We start from the raw sequence: 17,698 nt of genomic DNA, 5'->3' as shown, positions 1-17,698 counted from the left end.
GCTTCAAATGGGGTCTAAATATAACTAATGCTACTATCAATTACAGGAAAATAAATTCACAGTTGTGAATATTAAAAATGCGTAATTACTGCAATTAATTCTAGTTGAAAGCAATTTCTATGTGCAACTAGCAAGAATTTTGCAAGGAATTTTGCAAAAAAAAATTTATTTCATTGAAATCAATTATGTATTAGCGCATATTTTACCGCCAGTGTATAGAAATGTGTAGTATTTCATCGTTTTTCGTTTGTTTATTACAATTCTCTGAAAGTGGTTTTCCTGATTTTCCGACATTTTGAGCACAAATTAAAGCTGATTCATTAAGCTGCACTTAATGAATTCTTAGAAAAGTCACTTAGTTGAATCGTCTGCTGAACTAAACACACGAAAACCATGCTAGTAAATTCTGAGAATCACTGTGTTAAAGCTGCTCGAAAGACGACTAAAGCTGTTTTTAAATAGAGGTTCAGCAGATAAAGTGGCAACTTCGACTGTTCGGAGATTTCCAAGAATTTTCATGCCTGAAAGTAAAAAACTGCATTGAAAGACAGCGTTTTTCACTCACTTCCTCTCACACATTTATTCGAGAAAATGCCAGCAATGAAGCAAAAGCCATAGATTTTCAATCCTCATGATACAATTAAACTATTTTTCTCCTCATACATCTATTCCTCTCGATATCCAATGTTAGTTTCTCGGCTTATTTCTAGTGTTACACCTGCAATCTCTCAACGCTACCGTGCGATTAGAAGTTTAGTATTGCGTCTCTTCAGTTGGGAAAATTTTAGGGCAGGAACACTGAGCAAATGAGTTGGAAAAGTGACAAAGGGAGTTTCTTGTGCGCTTTCAAAAGGTCCAATTTATGAAAATGAGTGATCTCGAGAGGGAATTCAGCTAATTCATATGACTATTTTTTCGCTAATCTTGCCTTATTTCAGCATGCGAAAGTAAATAATAATCGAAGAATTGTATTGTCTTTGTTTGATACTCTTGAAAAATGAAAAAGCTGAACAAGTTTGCTCAAAAAATGCTCCTTCTCGTGTGATTGTGAGTAAATTACAGAGTTTTCTCTCATCCATCCTAAAGGTTTTCATATATAAAGACAATATATATAATTTTTATTTATCAATAATCATTAATTTATACTTCAATGAATGCTTTCTACTACACGATTTTTTTTCTTCTTCTTCTCTATTTCACGAAAATCTACTGATTTTTCCTTTGACGCGCCCCTAAAATTCATCTCAGTGATTCTCTCGTCAGCGGATTTCTTTACATATTGTCGACCATAGTACTTCCTTTTTATACATCTACAACTTGTCTGTCAAATTGATACGATAAGATGCATTTGTTAAATTTCCTATAACATATACAAAGAACTATGTTTTTGTCTGAGAAAATGTAATGTTTCTTCGCCATTTAATAAGTTTTCACTTTTCTTTTCTGTATATTACTGTCCTTCAATTAATATCTAATCATTAAATATTTTCTATTTATTCATCTAATCTTGCTGCTTCCACCCTAAATATTTCTCATATATTTAATTACTTCAATATAATTCAATATGTCTATAAATACAGGTTTTTATTCTGTAATTAAGTGTTAATTGTATAAAAAATCATGTCTTATTCAACTATTATTTATAATTCTGTCAAGTATATCTTCTGCGTATTAATTCTCATCATTATTTCATGTAACAAACGCCGTTTTGCGCCTCTCAATCTCGTTCTTTCGCTCACTATATCGCGCAACGCACAAATTCTGTCTTCAAAACACGCACTTTCTCGCATTCTGCAAAACTCCATGCCATATATTCTCAAATATCCCAATTTCTAATTAACTTCTTTATCATCTATAATTGTTTACTGATTTCCATTTGCTAATTATGTCTCTTGTAGAGGAGAAAGACATTGAAGAGTAAGTGATAGTTACAGCTTTTTCTTAAGATGCTTGTAGAAAGGATATAGAAAAGTCTGGTTTTCGCGCGAGAAAATTGCCAAAAAGTCGCTCCCTTTGAGTGTGACAAAAGGATGCAATGATATCATTTTTAGCTTAATTCTAGAGAAAGATTGATAGAAATCAATGAAATGTGTTCTGTTTCTCTTTTTTTTAGGGAAATGAAAGACAATTTTCGAGCTTCTCAGCAATTCTCCCGGGAAAATGCCACGTATAGAAAAATTATTGTTTCATCATTCCTCAGAGATATGTGTTTCTCCTAATTGTTAATTGTTCTTCCTTCTGTGTCAACAAACTGCAGGCCCCTTCGGGCCGTGGCTTTGAGTTGATGTCCTTCTCAGTTGGTCAGTGGAGAAGTCATCTAAATGCACAAAAATTGATCTAATGCCGCTGGGGAAGTAGCGGCGAAGATGAGGGATTAGGGTACGAACCCCCCTCGGAACACCCTGCGCGGTGATGGCCAAAACGTACAGTCTTCATTTGGACAGCGCCCGGCGGGCCCTCAGACGAACCACTCGTCCTTCTGAGCGACCGACTGCAGGTCGGGCTGGCCGAGCTGCCTTAGTTTGCCGGGCAGCAAATGGGACGGACTGTGGCCATCAGCAAGTTGAGTTGTATGCGGAGGTACCCTGATGGTCCCGCAGGGTGACGCCAGTTTCCCGACGGCAGCGACGTGGTCTCGCGGGGCAGCGTCGACCCCGTCACGTACTTGGACGATCCGTTGGACTCGATCGTCGGGTGCACTGCAAAGAGGCGGAGGGTCGTTAGAATTCAGGACAACATCCATGAGCAAATGGGACAGATCCATTCCAATCGTCAGTGAGGATGTCCTTTGGACTTTAGGCTGAGATACTTTAATATCCACTAAAAAGAAAACTCTGTAAACATCTTTCAACAAAAAAAGCTTTCTTTGGATTTCTTCTTACTTTATAAAGAACTTACTTTAGCTTTAAAAAAAAATCTAATGCATTATTTAGAAGTAAGAATTAGCCAAAATATTTGTATTTTCATTTTTCCCATGTCACAAAATATAATATTTCTGCAAAAATCAACCTTAAGTTTCATAAAATAATAAATTCAATAAGGAAAGTGTATATTTTCAAATGACGCAAACAAATACTTTCTGTTTCTACCACAAAATGAAAGTTTCACAAACTTTCCACTTCTAAATTTCACATTTATCGACTCATTAAATGTTCATAAAATTTTCTTTTTAGTTTTGCAAATGAACATATGAAACTGTGCACAAGTGCATTGTTATCAAGTCGATTAGCAAGTTGGGGCAATAATTGTCAATTAAGCTATAGTGTTAAACAGAGAATAGAAGAGACGAAAAGTGTTATTTTAAATGATATCTGTCAATTACATCAACAATGCATAATTATTTGAATAACATGGTTAACTTGTACATGATATATAGAATACTCAATAGGTGCAATTTAGAATATCAATAGCATTCACCCAATTTGTTGATATTTATACGTATGGTTTCGTACTATCAGGTTGCTTAATTGCCTTTTGATTACACTAAAGCCAATATTATAATTGCACAAACATGTTGTGCGCTTTGAAGGCGACGAGGCTAATTAGTTCTGCGCTAACTGTGTGCATTGATCTCGAACGAGGTGGACTTACATTGCATGCTGTTGCCGAATTGGTTGCCTGTCGGGCGCGTGTTGCGCCGGCACAGGCAGATGGCGATGCCCACAAAGCAGGCACAGATCACGAGCAGTCCGCTCACGGCCACCAGCACGATCCAGGTGAGTTCGAGCCCGAGGATGGTGTAGGGATCACTGATGGGACACAGCGATCCGATGGCTTCGTCCGAGCCGTCGGCGCAGTTGTTCACGCCGTCGCACACGAGATCCGGGTGGATGCAGAATTCCCGCAGAGTGCACCGGAAGTCCTTGCACGAGTGCTCTGCAGGGAGAGAATGTAAAGAATTGAGAATCCCGCAAGGGGATAGCGTCACTTTCACTCACTCGGATCCTTGATAGCCGTGATGACCAGTTTGAAACCATTTGTGTCAGTGCCCCAGTTGTCCGTGACGTACTTCAGTGTCACGAAGTTGGTGCGCGTGAAAATCGCCCCAACAGATTGCTTCGTATTGCGACACGTCAAATCGGCCTGAAAGGATATGAATTTCAGTTTAAATCTCACTCATTGTCGCGTTTCAATTGAACTGACATAATTTCCGGTGCAATTGCAACACTGTAATGTTTGCTCATCGCCACAGAATCAATCTAAGTTTCTGTGTTACGCGCTTCAATCCCTCTGTCTAGTGTTAAATGTTACCAAAAATTTGCCATGTGACTAAAACAATAACTTCATTATTCTGCATATGCAATTAAAAGTTTTGTCCCGATGCTGGGATTAATTTTGAACTCGCTTTCAGGGAAGTTCACCTGACGCCAACACAATGCGTTCAGCGATGAATTTCAATTGACAGCCGTCGGGATACAAAGGTAATAAGCTAATTAATTTATGGTGAAGTGCGTTACTTCCACATGAGAGGAAATTGCCAATTTATATACGCATTTGTGGAATATTGCGTGCATACAGTTTTTGCACTTTAGCGCTGCACCACAAAATAAGCAAATCCATTTTCCAGGCGGGAGCGAAATATAGTTGCCAATATTGTGAATTGAGCAATTGAAAATTCCAATAGCACTAAAATTCACGCAATTGAAAATATGATATTAATTAAATTTGCCTGCACTGGTGAATGAAAATGATGCAGGAAAATTACGTGTAAAATGTTTCCTCTGAATGCAAATGCAGTGAATTTCTGCCATTGAAGCCGAAAGGGAAATACATTTGGGTGTCATTAACAGTTGATGACAAATTTGTGCGACATTATGTCCTGCAATGTATTCGGTGGAGATGCAATTTTCCCCTTGATCGCATTCTCATGGTCGTCAGTGTACCGAGAGTGGAAGTTCTTGCGCTGGTGGAGCAATTTTTGAGTCACTTTTGCACTACAATTTTCGCAAAAGCACCATCTAAATGGGTTTCCTCTGCATCTCACCGCCCGTTTGGCCGTGCGACTCATTTAATTATGAATTCACTGTACATATTTGCGATAAATTAGCATTAAATTTTGCAGTCTGTGCAGAAGGCGCCCGAGTGCGTGGAAAATGCAGGGGTGCCGCTCTATTATGATTAGGTGGAGTCACATCACAGAGAAAGAGGGAGAGAGCATGGAAATTGTTGTGTTCAGTGAAATGACGGGGAAATAGATGCAGAACAAATTAAATTACACGCTGAGTAAATTCCACCTACACCTGAAATGATCACACGTATAATTTTCCGTTAATTATACTCAATGAGAAGGCTTTTATGCACCGCAACGAGCACGGGTATTGCAAATATGTGTGCGTATTTTGGGCATATAGATGAGCTCTATTGGCGCATGGAAACTTTCGCCGTGGGCGATGGAAAAGCAATCCACGAGTACAGCACATATTGTACAGTTGATGACATTTTTATGAGGCGCAGAGTCCCTACAATCCTGCTCTTTTATCTTGCCGCACCCTCGAGCTGCCCTCGAAGAGGCGAGAGGAGCTGAGACAATGATGACATCATTTCGAGTGGAGACTCCTGAATACAAATGAGTCGCCCGCTCGAGAGGGACTTTTCTTTGTGGGGATTGTGTTTCTTTTTTGCATTCTGACACCACTTCTGCCACTTCTTCAACCACAAGAGCCACGAGACGCCGTCTAGTTGCCCACGACGCCCAAGGATGCAGAAGATGAGTGAAAAGTTCAGACAGAGACTTGATTATTTTAATAGAAGCAAAGCATCAAAAGCAATTTCAACCTAAGGATAATCTCTGAATGAAAAGAATTGTATTTTATATTAAATAAATACTCATAGAAGTGTTTTTAAAGAAAGCATGGCGAGAAGGAAAAGAAACGGAAAATTCAATGTGTATCTCGAAGCACTTGAATGCACGACTTTTCGAGCTTCATTTCAATCACAAGTTCACAAGCTTTTTATAAGCACCTACTGTGTAAACGTAAAGCTTGGCGCAATATTATATTAAAAAAATTGACTTTAAAAGCTTTAAACTATGTTTGTAATTTGAATTTTAAGCACAATCAATCGGATATAAGTAATAAAATGCTCAAAATTAACATTTATACAACATAAAGTATATGCTAATCATTAACTTTAAACACTAAATAATGAAATAATGTGCGAGTGATTGTGTAATACAATTCTTAAGAATCTTCGCTCTGATTAAGATAAATACATGTAGATATTCTAGAATGCTTTCCAGCAAATGCCACTGAAGTATCATGTTAACGATTTCGGCATTGCAAATTCACATGCTTCTGCACGCGAAGTGTGATATGATTTGGGGTCTTACCTTGTGGTTTCCCACCGCATGAGCGCTGTCGTACACATATAGATGATCATTGCAGTCGAGCTGAAGCATATCAAACCGCAGCATAAATCTTTGGAGGATTGAATCCGTCTGGAATGTGATGATGCAGTCGAGATTGCGTTCGTTCTGTGACCACAACAGCGCCCCATCGATCTTCCGGTATAGCTGGCGAAGGTAGTGGTTCTTGCAGAGCGATGACATGTGATCTGGAAGGGGAAATTGGGATCAAATGAGCAATTTGCCGACGAGATCGAGAGTGTTGCAAATTGATATCTAATGACCACTCCTGCCGCACTCATTGAGCGCTCCACGTTGAATGCCGGAGTGCATCTCAATTATTCACATCTCATAGTGTGTGTGTACTAGTCCTGAATTAATTGAAATTTAATAATCCCCTTGTAGAGCGGCGTGACTTTGTATTTTGGGCCCTATGGCGAATTGATTTGCCCGGCAACTAAGCGAAAGAAATCAATACTTGACCTCTGACCCAATTAATTAATTAACACTGAAGGTATTTTGGGTGTTTTGCGCTCCATTATTCAGCCGTCAAGCGAGGGCGGACTTCATAGCTGTTAATTCTTCTGCAACCGGCTTTTTTCAACTCCTCGCCACCCATTGACAAACAGAAAAATCAATACCCCACCGCCTTGGCATCAAGTGTCACTGAGCAAACAGTAATTGTGTACTCAACAATGCCAATTTACACGAGAAATATCTTAGCATTTTCTCCCAGTCAATTCTCCCTGCCATCTTAAGTGCTCAATTAAGGATGAAATCTATATTATTCCCTTCTAGATGAGCTGCAAAATTGAATATTTTAATTCTCCCACAGGGATTTTTGTCTGTACTTTTCTATTAACATAATGGCAATTGGGAAAAATCACAAGAATTCCTCCTTGGAAAACAGATATGTCAAATTCCTCTGCAGTGAAATATTTGTTCAGCATTTCTTTTTCAGGATACAAAAATTCCATATACAGAATTTTTCTTCTCGTACACAAAACGACAAAGAACCATAACTACACACTAAACTGTGCTTCAAGTTTTTCACATAAAAACACCCTTAAGAACCTTTCAACTATCAAGCGCATCTCAATTGCTTGGAGGGTGGTGCACAGCAGGAACACCGGAATCATATCCATTTTCCGATGCTGACAAACAAAACTTGTGCAATGCAAATTTCAGCGCCAAAAGCATGTTGCAGAGAAGTTCACCTTCTCTCCGTTCTCAATGGAATTTCTCTTCGGAAATGTTCCAAAACTACCCGACGCCAAACAATATATATATATTGGCGAAAACCCTTGCGCAACAATCCAAGAATTCACCTTCAATCACTTAACTTGACAATGCGATTGATTTCTATTATTAAGTATCCTGCGAGTGAGGTGGACACTGAAAAGCCATTATCATTTCAATTTCCACTGCCGACTGACGTCATTTCCGCGCATGTAAATTGACGATTATGTCCAGGAATCAGTTGTGTTCAGTTGAAGAGAGTATCCGCCACGATGCTTGATGCAATTCACGTGATTCCGTCACAAAGGCCCACAATTGCTGTTGGGGAAAAATCTTCATTTCCGCACTCCGCTAATACGTTCATTATTGCGCGGAAAAATGGCCATTTTTCATCTGGCGCGGCAGCCACTTAAATGGGCGGAAAATGACGAGAGAAAGCCCGCCAGACAATGATGAAAAATAATTCTCAAGTCAATTTCACTGGTATTCTTCAATTTCCAACTAATTAAGGACGCGCGTCTTCGCGCCAAATGAGCAGAGGTGCTAGAAAAGGTCTGAGAAAACTAATTATTGTTGATGCCCCGACGCTGGGCTATCAAGGAAATAACTTTGAACCCCGGGAAAGCAATAAAAGGCTGTGAGACGTCACTGAGAACAGTTCCATTAGTAGGAAAGAAGATGAGCTTCTTATAATTAAGAGGTAAAGCGATGTAACTTCGAAGAATATTCATCATTTTACCAAATATTTGTTGATTTTTACAAAACATTTCAGTTCAATCATCTCTTGGTTCTTAAGTGTGTTAAAAGCCCTGTAAAAAGCATAGTGTAAGAGCTGCTAAATGCGAATCCAATTGATGTTTATTTTATACGGACACAAAGTCATAATTAAACTTCGAAAAGAGCTTTGTCTCTAATTGCAACTTAGAATTTGTATATACATTATAAAATGAACTCACTAAACGATGTGTTTCAATTTATTCTCATGTATATACTATATTTTCCAATTGGAAAGTTTTCCCTCGGGCTCGTGCGAGGAGAGATGGCGCATGAAAAGTTGGAAAATTGTCTGGAGAAGCTTTCTCGTTTAGCAATAAAAGTTTATTTTGTTTAATATTATTGCTCCACGATAATATGAATGTTATCTTCTCACCAAAGAAGAACAAATTCCAATGGCGCTTTTTCCCAAACCATAACTCTCTCCAATAGCACATCTAATTATCTGCCAAAGTCAACGTAAAATGCTCTTTTTTCTCTTTTGCTTCTTGCACTCTTTTATGGGTAAAGTTACGGGGAAAATACTTGACAATGCAATGCAAATGAGGATGAGAAATTAACTTTCGACTCTCATTTGCGTTCTGGGGGGTGAATCTCAATTGGTGGAAAATCGATTTTCAATTTTTCCCACCCAATGCTGGTTTTTGCCGTGCGCCAGAAATGGTTGCATTGACGGGTGAGTTGATGTGGAGGAGAAAAAAAAGCTGGAGCAAAATCTGTAGCAGATGTTGCAGGGACGGGACATCTTTTCCACTCATTTTGGGGGCAGTTATTTGTATTCATGATGCTCAACTTGGGCGCTTCGGGCGACAATATTTGTCACGCCACTGAGGAAGACCATTAACACAGAACATTTGCATGCGAGACATCAGCAAATCAAGCATACGATCGAACTTGTGCTATCAAGACTTACTAAAATTCAGGATATTTCAATGGGCATTCATAGTGTTCAGAGGGAAATTTTCACTTTGAGCAATATGTGGCATAAGTTTCTGGCTGAACCGCTCCTTTCCTCTGTCGTCTTTCTGGAGTGGCGCACAATGATTAAACGGTGCTACTCTATTGACAGGCAAAATGCCACCATGGCCACCCTTAGCGAGACGAAAACCATGAAAAATGATCCCCCAAAGCCCCGAGACAATCCCCACCGACGAATTCATGACCCTCAATTTATCATCTTAATTATTCTTTTAATATTTTCTCACTCTATTCCACGCGCCAGAGGCGATCTCTCATTATTTGGCCTTATGGTAAATAATTGTTAATAGCGCGTGTAATAAAATTGGGCACATCTGATATTATTCATAATATCTTTATGGCTCTCGTGGAGAAAATTGCACCCCAGATCGTCAAAGTCAATATTTCACGAAATCCTCTTAGTTCGCCACTCGCGAATTGTGTGAAGAGCTCAAACTTCCGGATGCACGACAAATGAAACCGCAAAGAGTTGGAATTTTTAAAGAATTTCCTTGTATGTCAAATATCTGAGCATGAATTTATCCATTCTTTTCACATTTGCATTGTTGAGAATCTTGAGAATGGAACTCAAGATCCGAAATATTTGAGCTCAGTTGCAATGCAATTACACGAGAATACAATGGATGGATGGTTAAATGTTGGTCTCTTCCTGTTGAGAGCAGCAAAAATACTTGTTTGTGGCGGAAACAATGGGGAAAATATAAATAGCGCAAAAGTGTTTGGCATACTTGAGAAAATGCACTTCTCATGTACAACAATACATCCTCCCGTTCTTGAACTCCTCGTCCGAGACGCTCTTCCGTCAAGAACTTCACTTTTCCGCGCGCACACTGAAGCTCTGTCAACATGTTTTCCCTCTGTGAGCCAGCAAGAAGTTTTGACATCGGAATTACTTCAAACTTGGACCATATTTAGGGCAAAGCGACGGTGTCCAGTGTAATTTTTCCCATATTCCAGTGTCTCTCGGTTTTGGGTTGGAAGACTCCGTCCCGAGGAATCCCCATGAAAGCCAAAGTTGGGGATTTGAGCTTTGAAGCGGAGAGGCAAGTGGCGCAGAATGAGCTTCCGAGGCTGCACCACAAATGGGCGGGGGTGTTTGCCAGACAACCTTCCAGAAACTCTGCACACAGTGGTGGAGTGAAGAGATCCTCGAGGCTTGATGCCACACAATACCGCACACCGGATGCCATCGTCGGGAATCAAAGAAGACGCGGGGTTGCCGCACCCTTTCGTTGTCAGGGGCGGAGAGGGCTGAAAACCGCACAAAGTCTCTCAAAGTGGATTGCAAGTCTCAGTGGCGGGAGTCATCAATACCACTCCTGCTGCCTTGCTATATTGTTTCTAAAATTAAAAAGTCTCCCGAACAATTCTCCTTCGAGCGTCTGGGAAATTTGTTGCACTAATTTCAGAAATTCGTAATTGCTAGGGAAATTGTATGATGCATAAGCATTATTAATTTGGGAGGTTATTAAATGACTAAATTTGATTTTAAAATATTCACGTAATTTCTCTAAGCAAGATAATCTAAGGATATATCTGAACTTAGTATCTTAAAAGCTTGACATCTGTTTTCTGCCCATTAATATCTGTACCTTGATTCGTGCATTTCCTCAGTCTCTAGTAAATTATTAAATTGTTGAATTTCCCCATAAAGACACTTTTCCAACTCACTGGATATATTTATGGAATTCGTGTAACATGATAAATTTTATTTAAGTCTCAGCATCTGTGAATTCCCCTTTTTCACATCACTCTTATGTGTAATTAATGCCAAAGTTTGCTTGTCAGGAGTTCACTGAGACTCCATCCCGATGAAGCTGCCAGGAAATTTTAATGAAGTGCAATAGAATGATTCTATATAGTCTAAATTAATTCCGCTTAAATCATTTGTACAACACTTGCGACATTAGTTGATTAAGTTGCTTTACCAAACGACTTCGACACTGAAAATGCATTGAATGTGAAATAGAGACGCACAAACATATGCTCTCTAATTTAGATTTTTTTTTCTATGAAAAGGGCTCTGCAATAGAAAGGTAGGAAAGGTAACTCAGTGCGTGGATAAAAATGAAGTGTTATTGAAGTTTTACGGGGCTTTTGTTGGCTTGGCGTGGCAAATAAATTCTCTGCAATCTGAGAGGTACTCGTGAGTAAATATTCGACTCATTAAGTAGAACGACAGGTGTGGAATGTGTTTTGATAAATACACATATCAAGCGAAGTGGAAAAAAAGCAGCGAGCATCGGGAATGTGAGATATGAAGAAGGCCTTTTCAGCTCTTTGAACGCATGTTGTGAAAGAATTTTTGTGCACAATAGAAGAGTTGGGGAGACGAGAAAATTAATAAATCCCTCATTGTCTGCTCCTTTGATGCATTGCTCATTTTCGCTTGCGGAAGCACGAAAGGGACAATTGTATCCCTTCAGTGAATAATTGCTTAAGCGAGCTTTTCACTGATAGCATGAAGACAGATTGACAGGATAATAAGAAAAAAATGCATAACTATACAGTCTAACTTCAAAAGTGTCATCTCAGCTTTCGATCGATGCCTTATTTTCCTAGTGTTGCCAAAATTTATATCCGCCTGTCGACAATTCGTCCAAAACTCTGAATGGATGAGAAAGTTTAGTGTTTGGAAAATTCTATATATTCCCGACTGGAGAATTCCCTTCGCAAAGACAGAACATTGGACCAAACTGTATGGGAAAAGCGAAGTTTGTAATATGAGGCATGAAAATCATTAATTTTCCGCTCTAAATTCCTACGAGATGCAAAATTGAAATAACTTTTAGCAAAATAGCCCGAAGCTCGAATTCTGTGATGATCTGAAAGGGAAATTTTAAGCTCCCGCAGCCGCAATGGCACAATTTTCCCAAGATTTTCCTCTAGGCAACGTTTGAGGGATGGGCAAAGCTTTTCAGGACTCTTTTTTTCATATCATTCACCAACTCTTCTTGAATCATACTGACGGAAAACTTTCTCTGTCCACAGCGTCAATTGGCTTCTTCGTGTTTTCAATAGTCATCCAGAGTCTTTCTTGTGTCTCTATTTGCCTGAATTTCCTCCATTCCATTTCCATTATTTAATAATTCATGATACACTTTTCCATTTTTCTGTCGGGACTTTTAATTGCCCACGATCCGCAGGATATTTTTCCTCTTTTGCTGTAATGCAGCGAGTAGAAGTTCACCAGAGCTTTTTCCTCTTCATTTGTCCTCGAGAAGGACAATATTCTCCTCTTGCCCTTCATCATCGTCCGCCCGTAGCGAAAGGGGTGTCGAAAAAAAGTGTCGGCTGTGATACAAAGGGAAGAAAAACACCGAGAACCGGCAATAACCTATAATACTTTTAATGAAAGTTGCCGTCTATTTATATCCATCAACAGCACACCATCATTGGGCGCACAAGAAAATTAATTATAGCAACTTTTGCCAGCCTGATCCTTATGGTGTGTGTCACATCTCGGGCTTCCTCGCCATGGCATTTAATTAAAATGTTAATGACGAAATTGATTTCATCACACACTCTGCGCCACAGTGTCGTGCATCAAAAGACGAGCTTTCATGTTGAGCGCCCGCCTTTTTTTTATTTCATTAACACCTCTGCATGTCCTCGTTGTGGCCCCACTGTCAACCCACGACAACGAGTCTCCGGCCAGGAAAACACTTATTGGCATTCCGGACATGACTTCTCATCACTTTGCCAGGTGAAAAACGATCCGCTTTCTGCTGTGTTAAATGGTTGTCTTGGTGTCGCTTTAAATACCGAGAAGGTAAATACAATTCAGAATTAGCAACTTGAGAAGGAACTAAATCTGAGTAAATAGAGTGGCGTCTTATTGGCATTTTTATCCTTTGTGGACTTCTCTTCCGAGACTTGTGGTTATTTTGGGCATAAGGACAGTTTTTCCAAGCCCCGCCCAATCGAGTGCTCCGCCCATTATAATAAATGATTTGTCACAGTCTCAGTTGGTAATTCTTTGATGAAGTTCCCTCAATATGTGCTTCTGTGCGATGGTAATTGGCAGAAAATGTCTTCTGGCTGCCTTCCACCTAATCAATCACCTAGTCATCTGGTGAGCTTCGTTAGCATTCAGCGTGGTTTGATGACAAATTGTGGTATTGCTGTGATTTAGGGCCTTGAGCGCAATTCACGCTTAGCCTCGCGACAGCCAAAGACTCGCCACATTGACCGGTTCGACAAAGGCATGGCGTGTCGCTCCATTGACATCCCGAATTTCAATGCTAACCCGCCTGTAAATGGTGCAATAAGAGCGTGGGTGTGAGGAGAACCAAGCGCTGCAGTTTAGCAACATCAATAAACATCAAAAGGAACGGACACAATGCGTGTGCAATTTCCACGGGGTCAGTAAATCACACAATTTTGGCCATGCCAACAAAGGAGAAGGGCAATATTTGCTATTCCGCCTATTAGCACGCACTGTTTGCACGAATTGGTACTTATTTTCCCTGATTCACCACATTGCATCACTGCACAATTTGACGAATTAAGTCAGCAATGCAACACAAAATCGTATGATTGCACGTGAAATGATGAACTTGCGTCGCTTGGAAACTGACCAGGAAATTTACAAGTGCTTCTCTCTAGAGTAAGGAACTCTGTGAGAGTCCTGAGTTGGGAGAAAGGAATTTCATCAGAAGCAAGTCCAGATTTCAAAGCAAACCGCAGAATTTTAATTGAACTATTTAGATCAAAACTCTGCTATCCATGTCGAATAGTTTGAATCGTATTCAAAGTGCTGTACGCCAGGAAAATGCGTAGAATTCTGTGTGAAAAAGAAGAAAGAAAATCGCAATTCTCCAACACAGAGCGACATGAGGAAATTCCTCATGTCTTGTGCGATAAAATTCAGAATAAATTCCATGTCTGTGTCTAAATCGCTGGGAAGACATAAAAGTTTCCACTAATGGACACATTTGAGGTTTCCCTCCCTTACAACCCCGAGTGGCGCGAATGTAAGAGAGAGAAAAGGTCAGGCGAGCGTCACGAGGGAGCAACACGAGCAATCGCAACACTGGGAATGAATCCAAATCGATAAATAATCGTTTGGATGCCAAAAAGGAGAGGCGTGATATGTCTGTGAGGAATTTTAATAGGAAATTATATTGGCTCGTCTGCAGTGGTGTGAGTGCGTTTTTCCACCCATGGATTTATGCGGAAATTATGGCGAAGGCACTCCATGTGGCAATTCATCATTGATCTGTCGCCCAGCGGCTGGTGAGACACTTCCGGTCTCCGAATGCTCCGCATTCCGACAGACAACGCGATATGCCATGGAAATCCCTCGCCTGATAAGCACATTTTCCTCTCTGTTCGTCTGGTTAAATTTGGAATTCAACGCATTGACGCAAGACGTTTGGCGTTCAAGCCTTTCGTTCGCGAGTAATTTATCATCGGTCATTGTTTCCCTTCTTAATCTGGAAATGATAGATTTAACAATAAAAAAAATGCGAATGCGAAGGCAAAGTGGATAAAAACAGTAAGACAATCTGCTAAATATTTAGTGAGTATGAATGTTATGTAATTGCTGTACTGTTGTGCATTTTTAACACAAGTAAAAGTGGATTCTGTATCATTGGGATTATATTTAAGTAAATCCTATAAGCTTTCCCAGCTACCAAAGCTACGGATTCTCTTGCCGTAAAGAGCACAACGATAAAGTTATTTCTGACCATTGTGTCGTTCTGATCAATAATAAAATATATCTTTCATTGTGATTTGAGTGCGTGTTTTTGCGAGACTAGCAATTTTCTCTGTGAAATGGAACATGAGAAGGATTTTTCCGACACTTTATTGGGCGCAAATTCATGCAATTTCTTGGAAATGTCAGTGATTATTTGTTGAAATTTTTGTGTGCATACGCTCTAGGTGAATTGTCTCCTTGTATTTTAGAGAAAATCCTTCCGCACACTCATTCATCCCCCTTTGTGCCACCGCCAACCCCTATTTTTTGGTTGATGTCGCTGGGTTTTTGTGTATCACCTCATGTGAGTTATTTGTACCGGGAGCTCTTCCGCTCCAAAGGGAGCGACCTCATTAATGTTGCCTCTTCGTATGCGTTCCAGGAGAGCATGGTAATCTCTTTTTAATACCACCATCTCGCAAACAACCCCTGATACACTTTTTCATCCACTGCCATCGCGTTTTTGTCCGCCACTGAGTCCTGATAAATCTGCAAATGCGTCATCCACCGAGAACTCCTCGAGATTCACTCTCACGGATTCCAGAGCACTTTTTGCCACCCATCTCCTCGACAACATAATCTCCGATGCTGCCATGGAGGAAATTCACGATATTTCTCGCTCTAATTATGTTTGGGGATGAGAAGAAGGGCAATGATGCAATGTACAGACACGTTACTGCTAAAGGAAGGTATAAGAGTAGTTTATTTATCGTGTTTACTTGCATACGCGACACTTAAGTGGACAGAAAAGCTCTCTTTGCTGAGTTTTTTTATATCAATGAAAGAGAAAAAAAAAAAGTGTAGAGCAAATATCACATGAGTGAATGCTATTGCATAATATTGCCATGAGCCTATACTTCACACACTTGATTCTTTTAAGCAAGACTTTCCGCAAAATCATCTACAAGTACCAAGATATTCTGTCAATGTCCTTAGCAACAATACCTGGGAGGAAGTGGCTTTGACTGAGAGGTATGAAAACGCGAATTTTCGGCTGCGATACACGTTATACAGATACTAAAGCACAGAAAGGGTTTTCTGATGAAACACACTTCTTATGCTAACATCTAAACACCTGCAAGTTCCAGTTTGAGATCTTTGTAATGGAAGTGCAAGTTTTTGTTTGTGCAAAGACTTTCATCGCACATGTAGAACAAGTTCTGGCACTCCTTTGCCTAATTATGCCACTCCAGTTTGCTTATCATTTTGCCATGAGATTAAAATTTTCTCGTCTTTGAACGCCTTAGTATGATATCTTATGAAATTAGTTTCATCGAATGCTACTGAGATGAGTGGGATTTGTACAAAAGGACAAGGCTCTCAATTGCATTTGCATTTCATATTTGTTATCTTTGTTATATTGCTTCGCAGACGGTTTAACGAGGCACAGAGACTAATTGATTGCAGTAAGAAGCTCCACAACGCTTCCGAGAGTGAAGAGACTCGAGAGAAAACAATAGTGACAGCAATTACCACAGATAATTGGGTTCTCTTGAGCTTTTCCCAGATTATTTGATTATGCAACTTATACTGAAATGCTGAGAAATTTCAGAGAAGCTTTTGAATTGCACCCGAGTGTGAACAGGAATGGTTATAATAAGTACTGTGAAATAAATTTCAGTAATTAAATACCATAAATACTTTACACTATATTTATTGGTTAATGCGGTAACTGATAGTATGTAAATCATATAAAGAGCAATTTGTAAGATTTTTTTTCTCCATTGAATTTACAAAAGGTCAATAAAATATTGACGCAAATAGATTTTCATTTCCCGAAAGTTATTATTTTGCAATAATATTACACATTTTGCCCAGCTTTTATGAGTTCTTTGAATAAATATTGAGTAAAATAAATTACAATTTTCCATACTCTCGCACTAAAAGTTTTTTTTTCATTTTGCCTCTGACAAAAAATGCTCACAAAGAATTTACATATTGCTTTTGATCATTTTTAAATACATGTGAAACGACATGAAATTTCAGCCCCCCAAAAAAGGCAAAGAAGAAAACATTAAAATAAAAAAGTGTTTATCTGTTCGTCACCGCAAAACTTTTCCAATTTTAATAATTTCCAATAAAATTCTCAACTTGATATTTGGCGATTGTGTGGAAAATTAGAGAGATTATTAAAATGAAATTTCTTCCCAAATAACTTTGACTTTTATGTCTTCTCTTTTGGCGGCGTACGTCTTGTTTGCCCTTGTTGGTAATTGGACGAACAACAAAAATTTTTCGTTTGTGTAATTTATGTCAAGAGCATATCTGAGGCAATTTTTCCACAAAGAGATGTACATTATCATTAAATTTTACGATAATAGCCATCATGTCTTGATATTTCTTCACAATTACGGGGAAAAAGAAGAGATTTTTTGATTTAAAAGAAAAAAAAAACACTCAATGCTACTGTATTTCACAGATTCAATGGCGAATACAGAGAAAAAAGACAAATTGCTTGTCAAGTGATTTGCTACTATGACATTTTTCCAGACACAGCGTTGAATGTGAAAGAAATCCTTTGATATGTCTGATAACTAACATTTGAGTTGAGTTGTTACAGTTTTCCTCTGACTTTTCTGCTATTCAATAATGGGAAAGTCACTGTAAAGACATTTCTCTGAACATGGCAAGTAAGTTTCAAGTGTCGTGAAGAACACACA

The 17,698-nt window shown here is 39.2% G+C and overlaps 1 protein-coding gene across 1 annotated transcript in view; it reads right to left on the bottom strand.

Moving 5' to 3' along the window:
• Positions 1 to 568: 568 nt before the first annotated feature.
• Positions 569 to 17,698, bottom strand: part of LOC132265641 (uncharacterized) — a 28,116-nt gene continuing 10,986 nt past the window's right edge. The window contains exons 3-6 of the mRNA XM_059766381.1: positions 6,329 to 6,552; positions 3,939 to 4,083; positions 3,592 to 3,876; positions 569 to 2,699 (exon numbers count right to left, since the gene is read on the bottom strand). Coding sequence (XP_059622364.1) covers positions 2,518 to 2,699; positions 3,592 to 3,876; positions 3,939 to 4,083; positions 6,329 to 6,552 — 836 coding nt within the window. The 3' untranslated portion in view covers positions 569 to 2,517. The remainder of the gene's footprint in view (positions 2,700 to 3,591; positions 3,877 to 3,938; positions 4,084 to 6,328; positions 6,553 to 17,698) is intronic.

The sequence above is a fragment of the Phlebotomus argentipes genome, unplaced genomic scaffold (assembly GCF_947086385.1).
Source record: "Phlebotomus argentipes unplaced genomic scaffold, Phlebotomus argentipes genome assembly contig_5, whole genome shotgun sequence".
In the NCBI taxonomy this organism is placed as follows: Eukaryota; Metazoa; Arthropoda; class Insecta; order Diptera; family Psychodidae; genus Phlebotomus; species Phlebotomus argentipes.
This window is presented reverse-complemented; position numbering and strand designations above follow the sequence as displayed.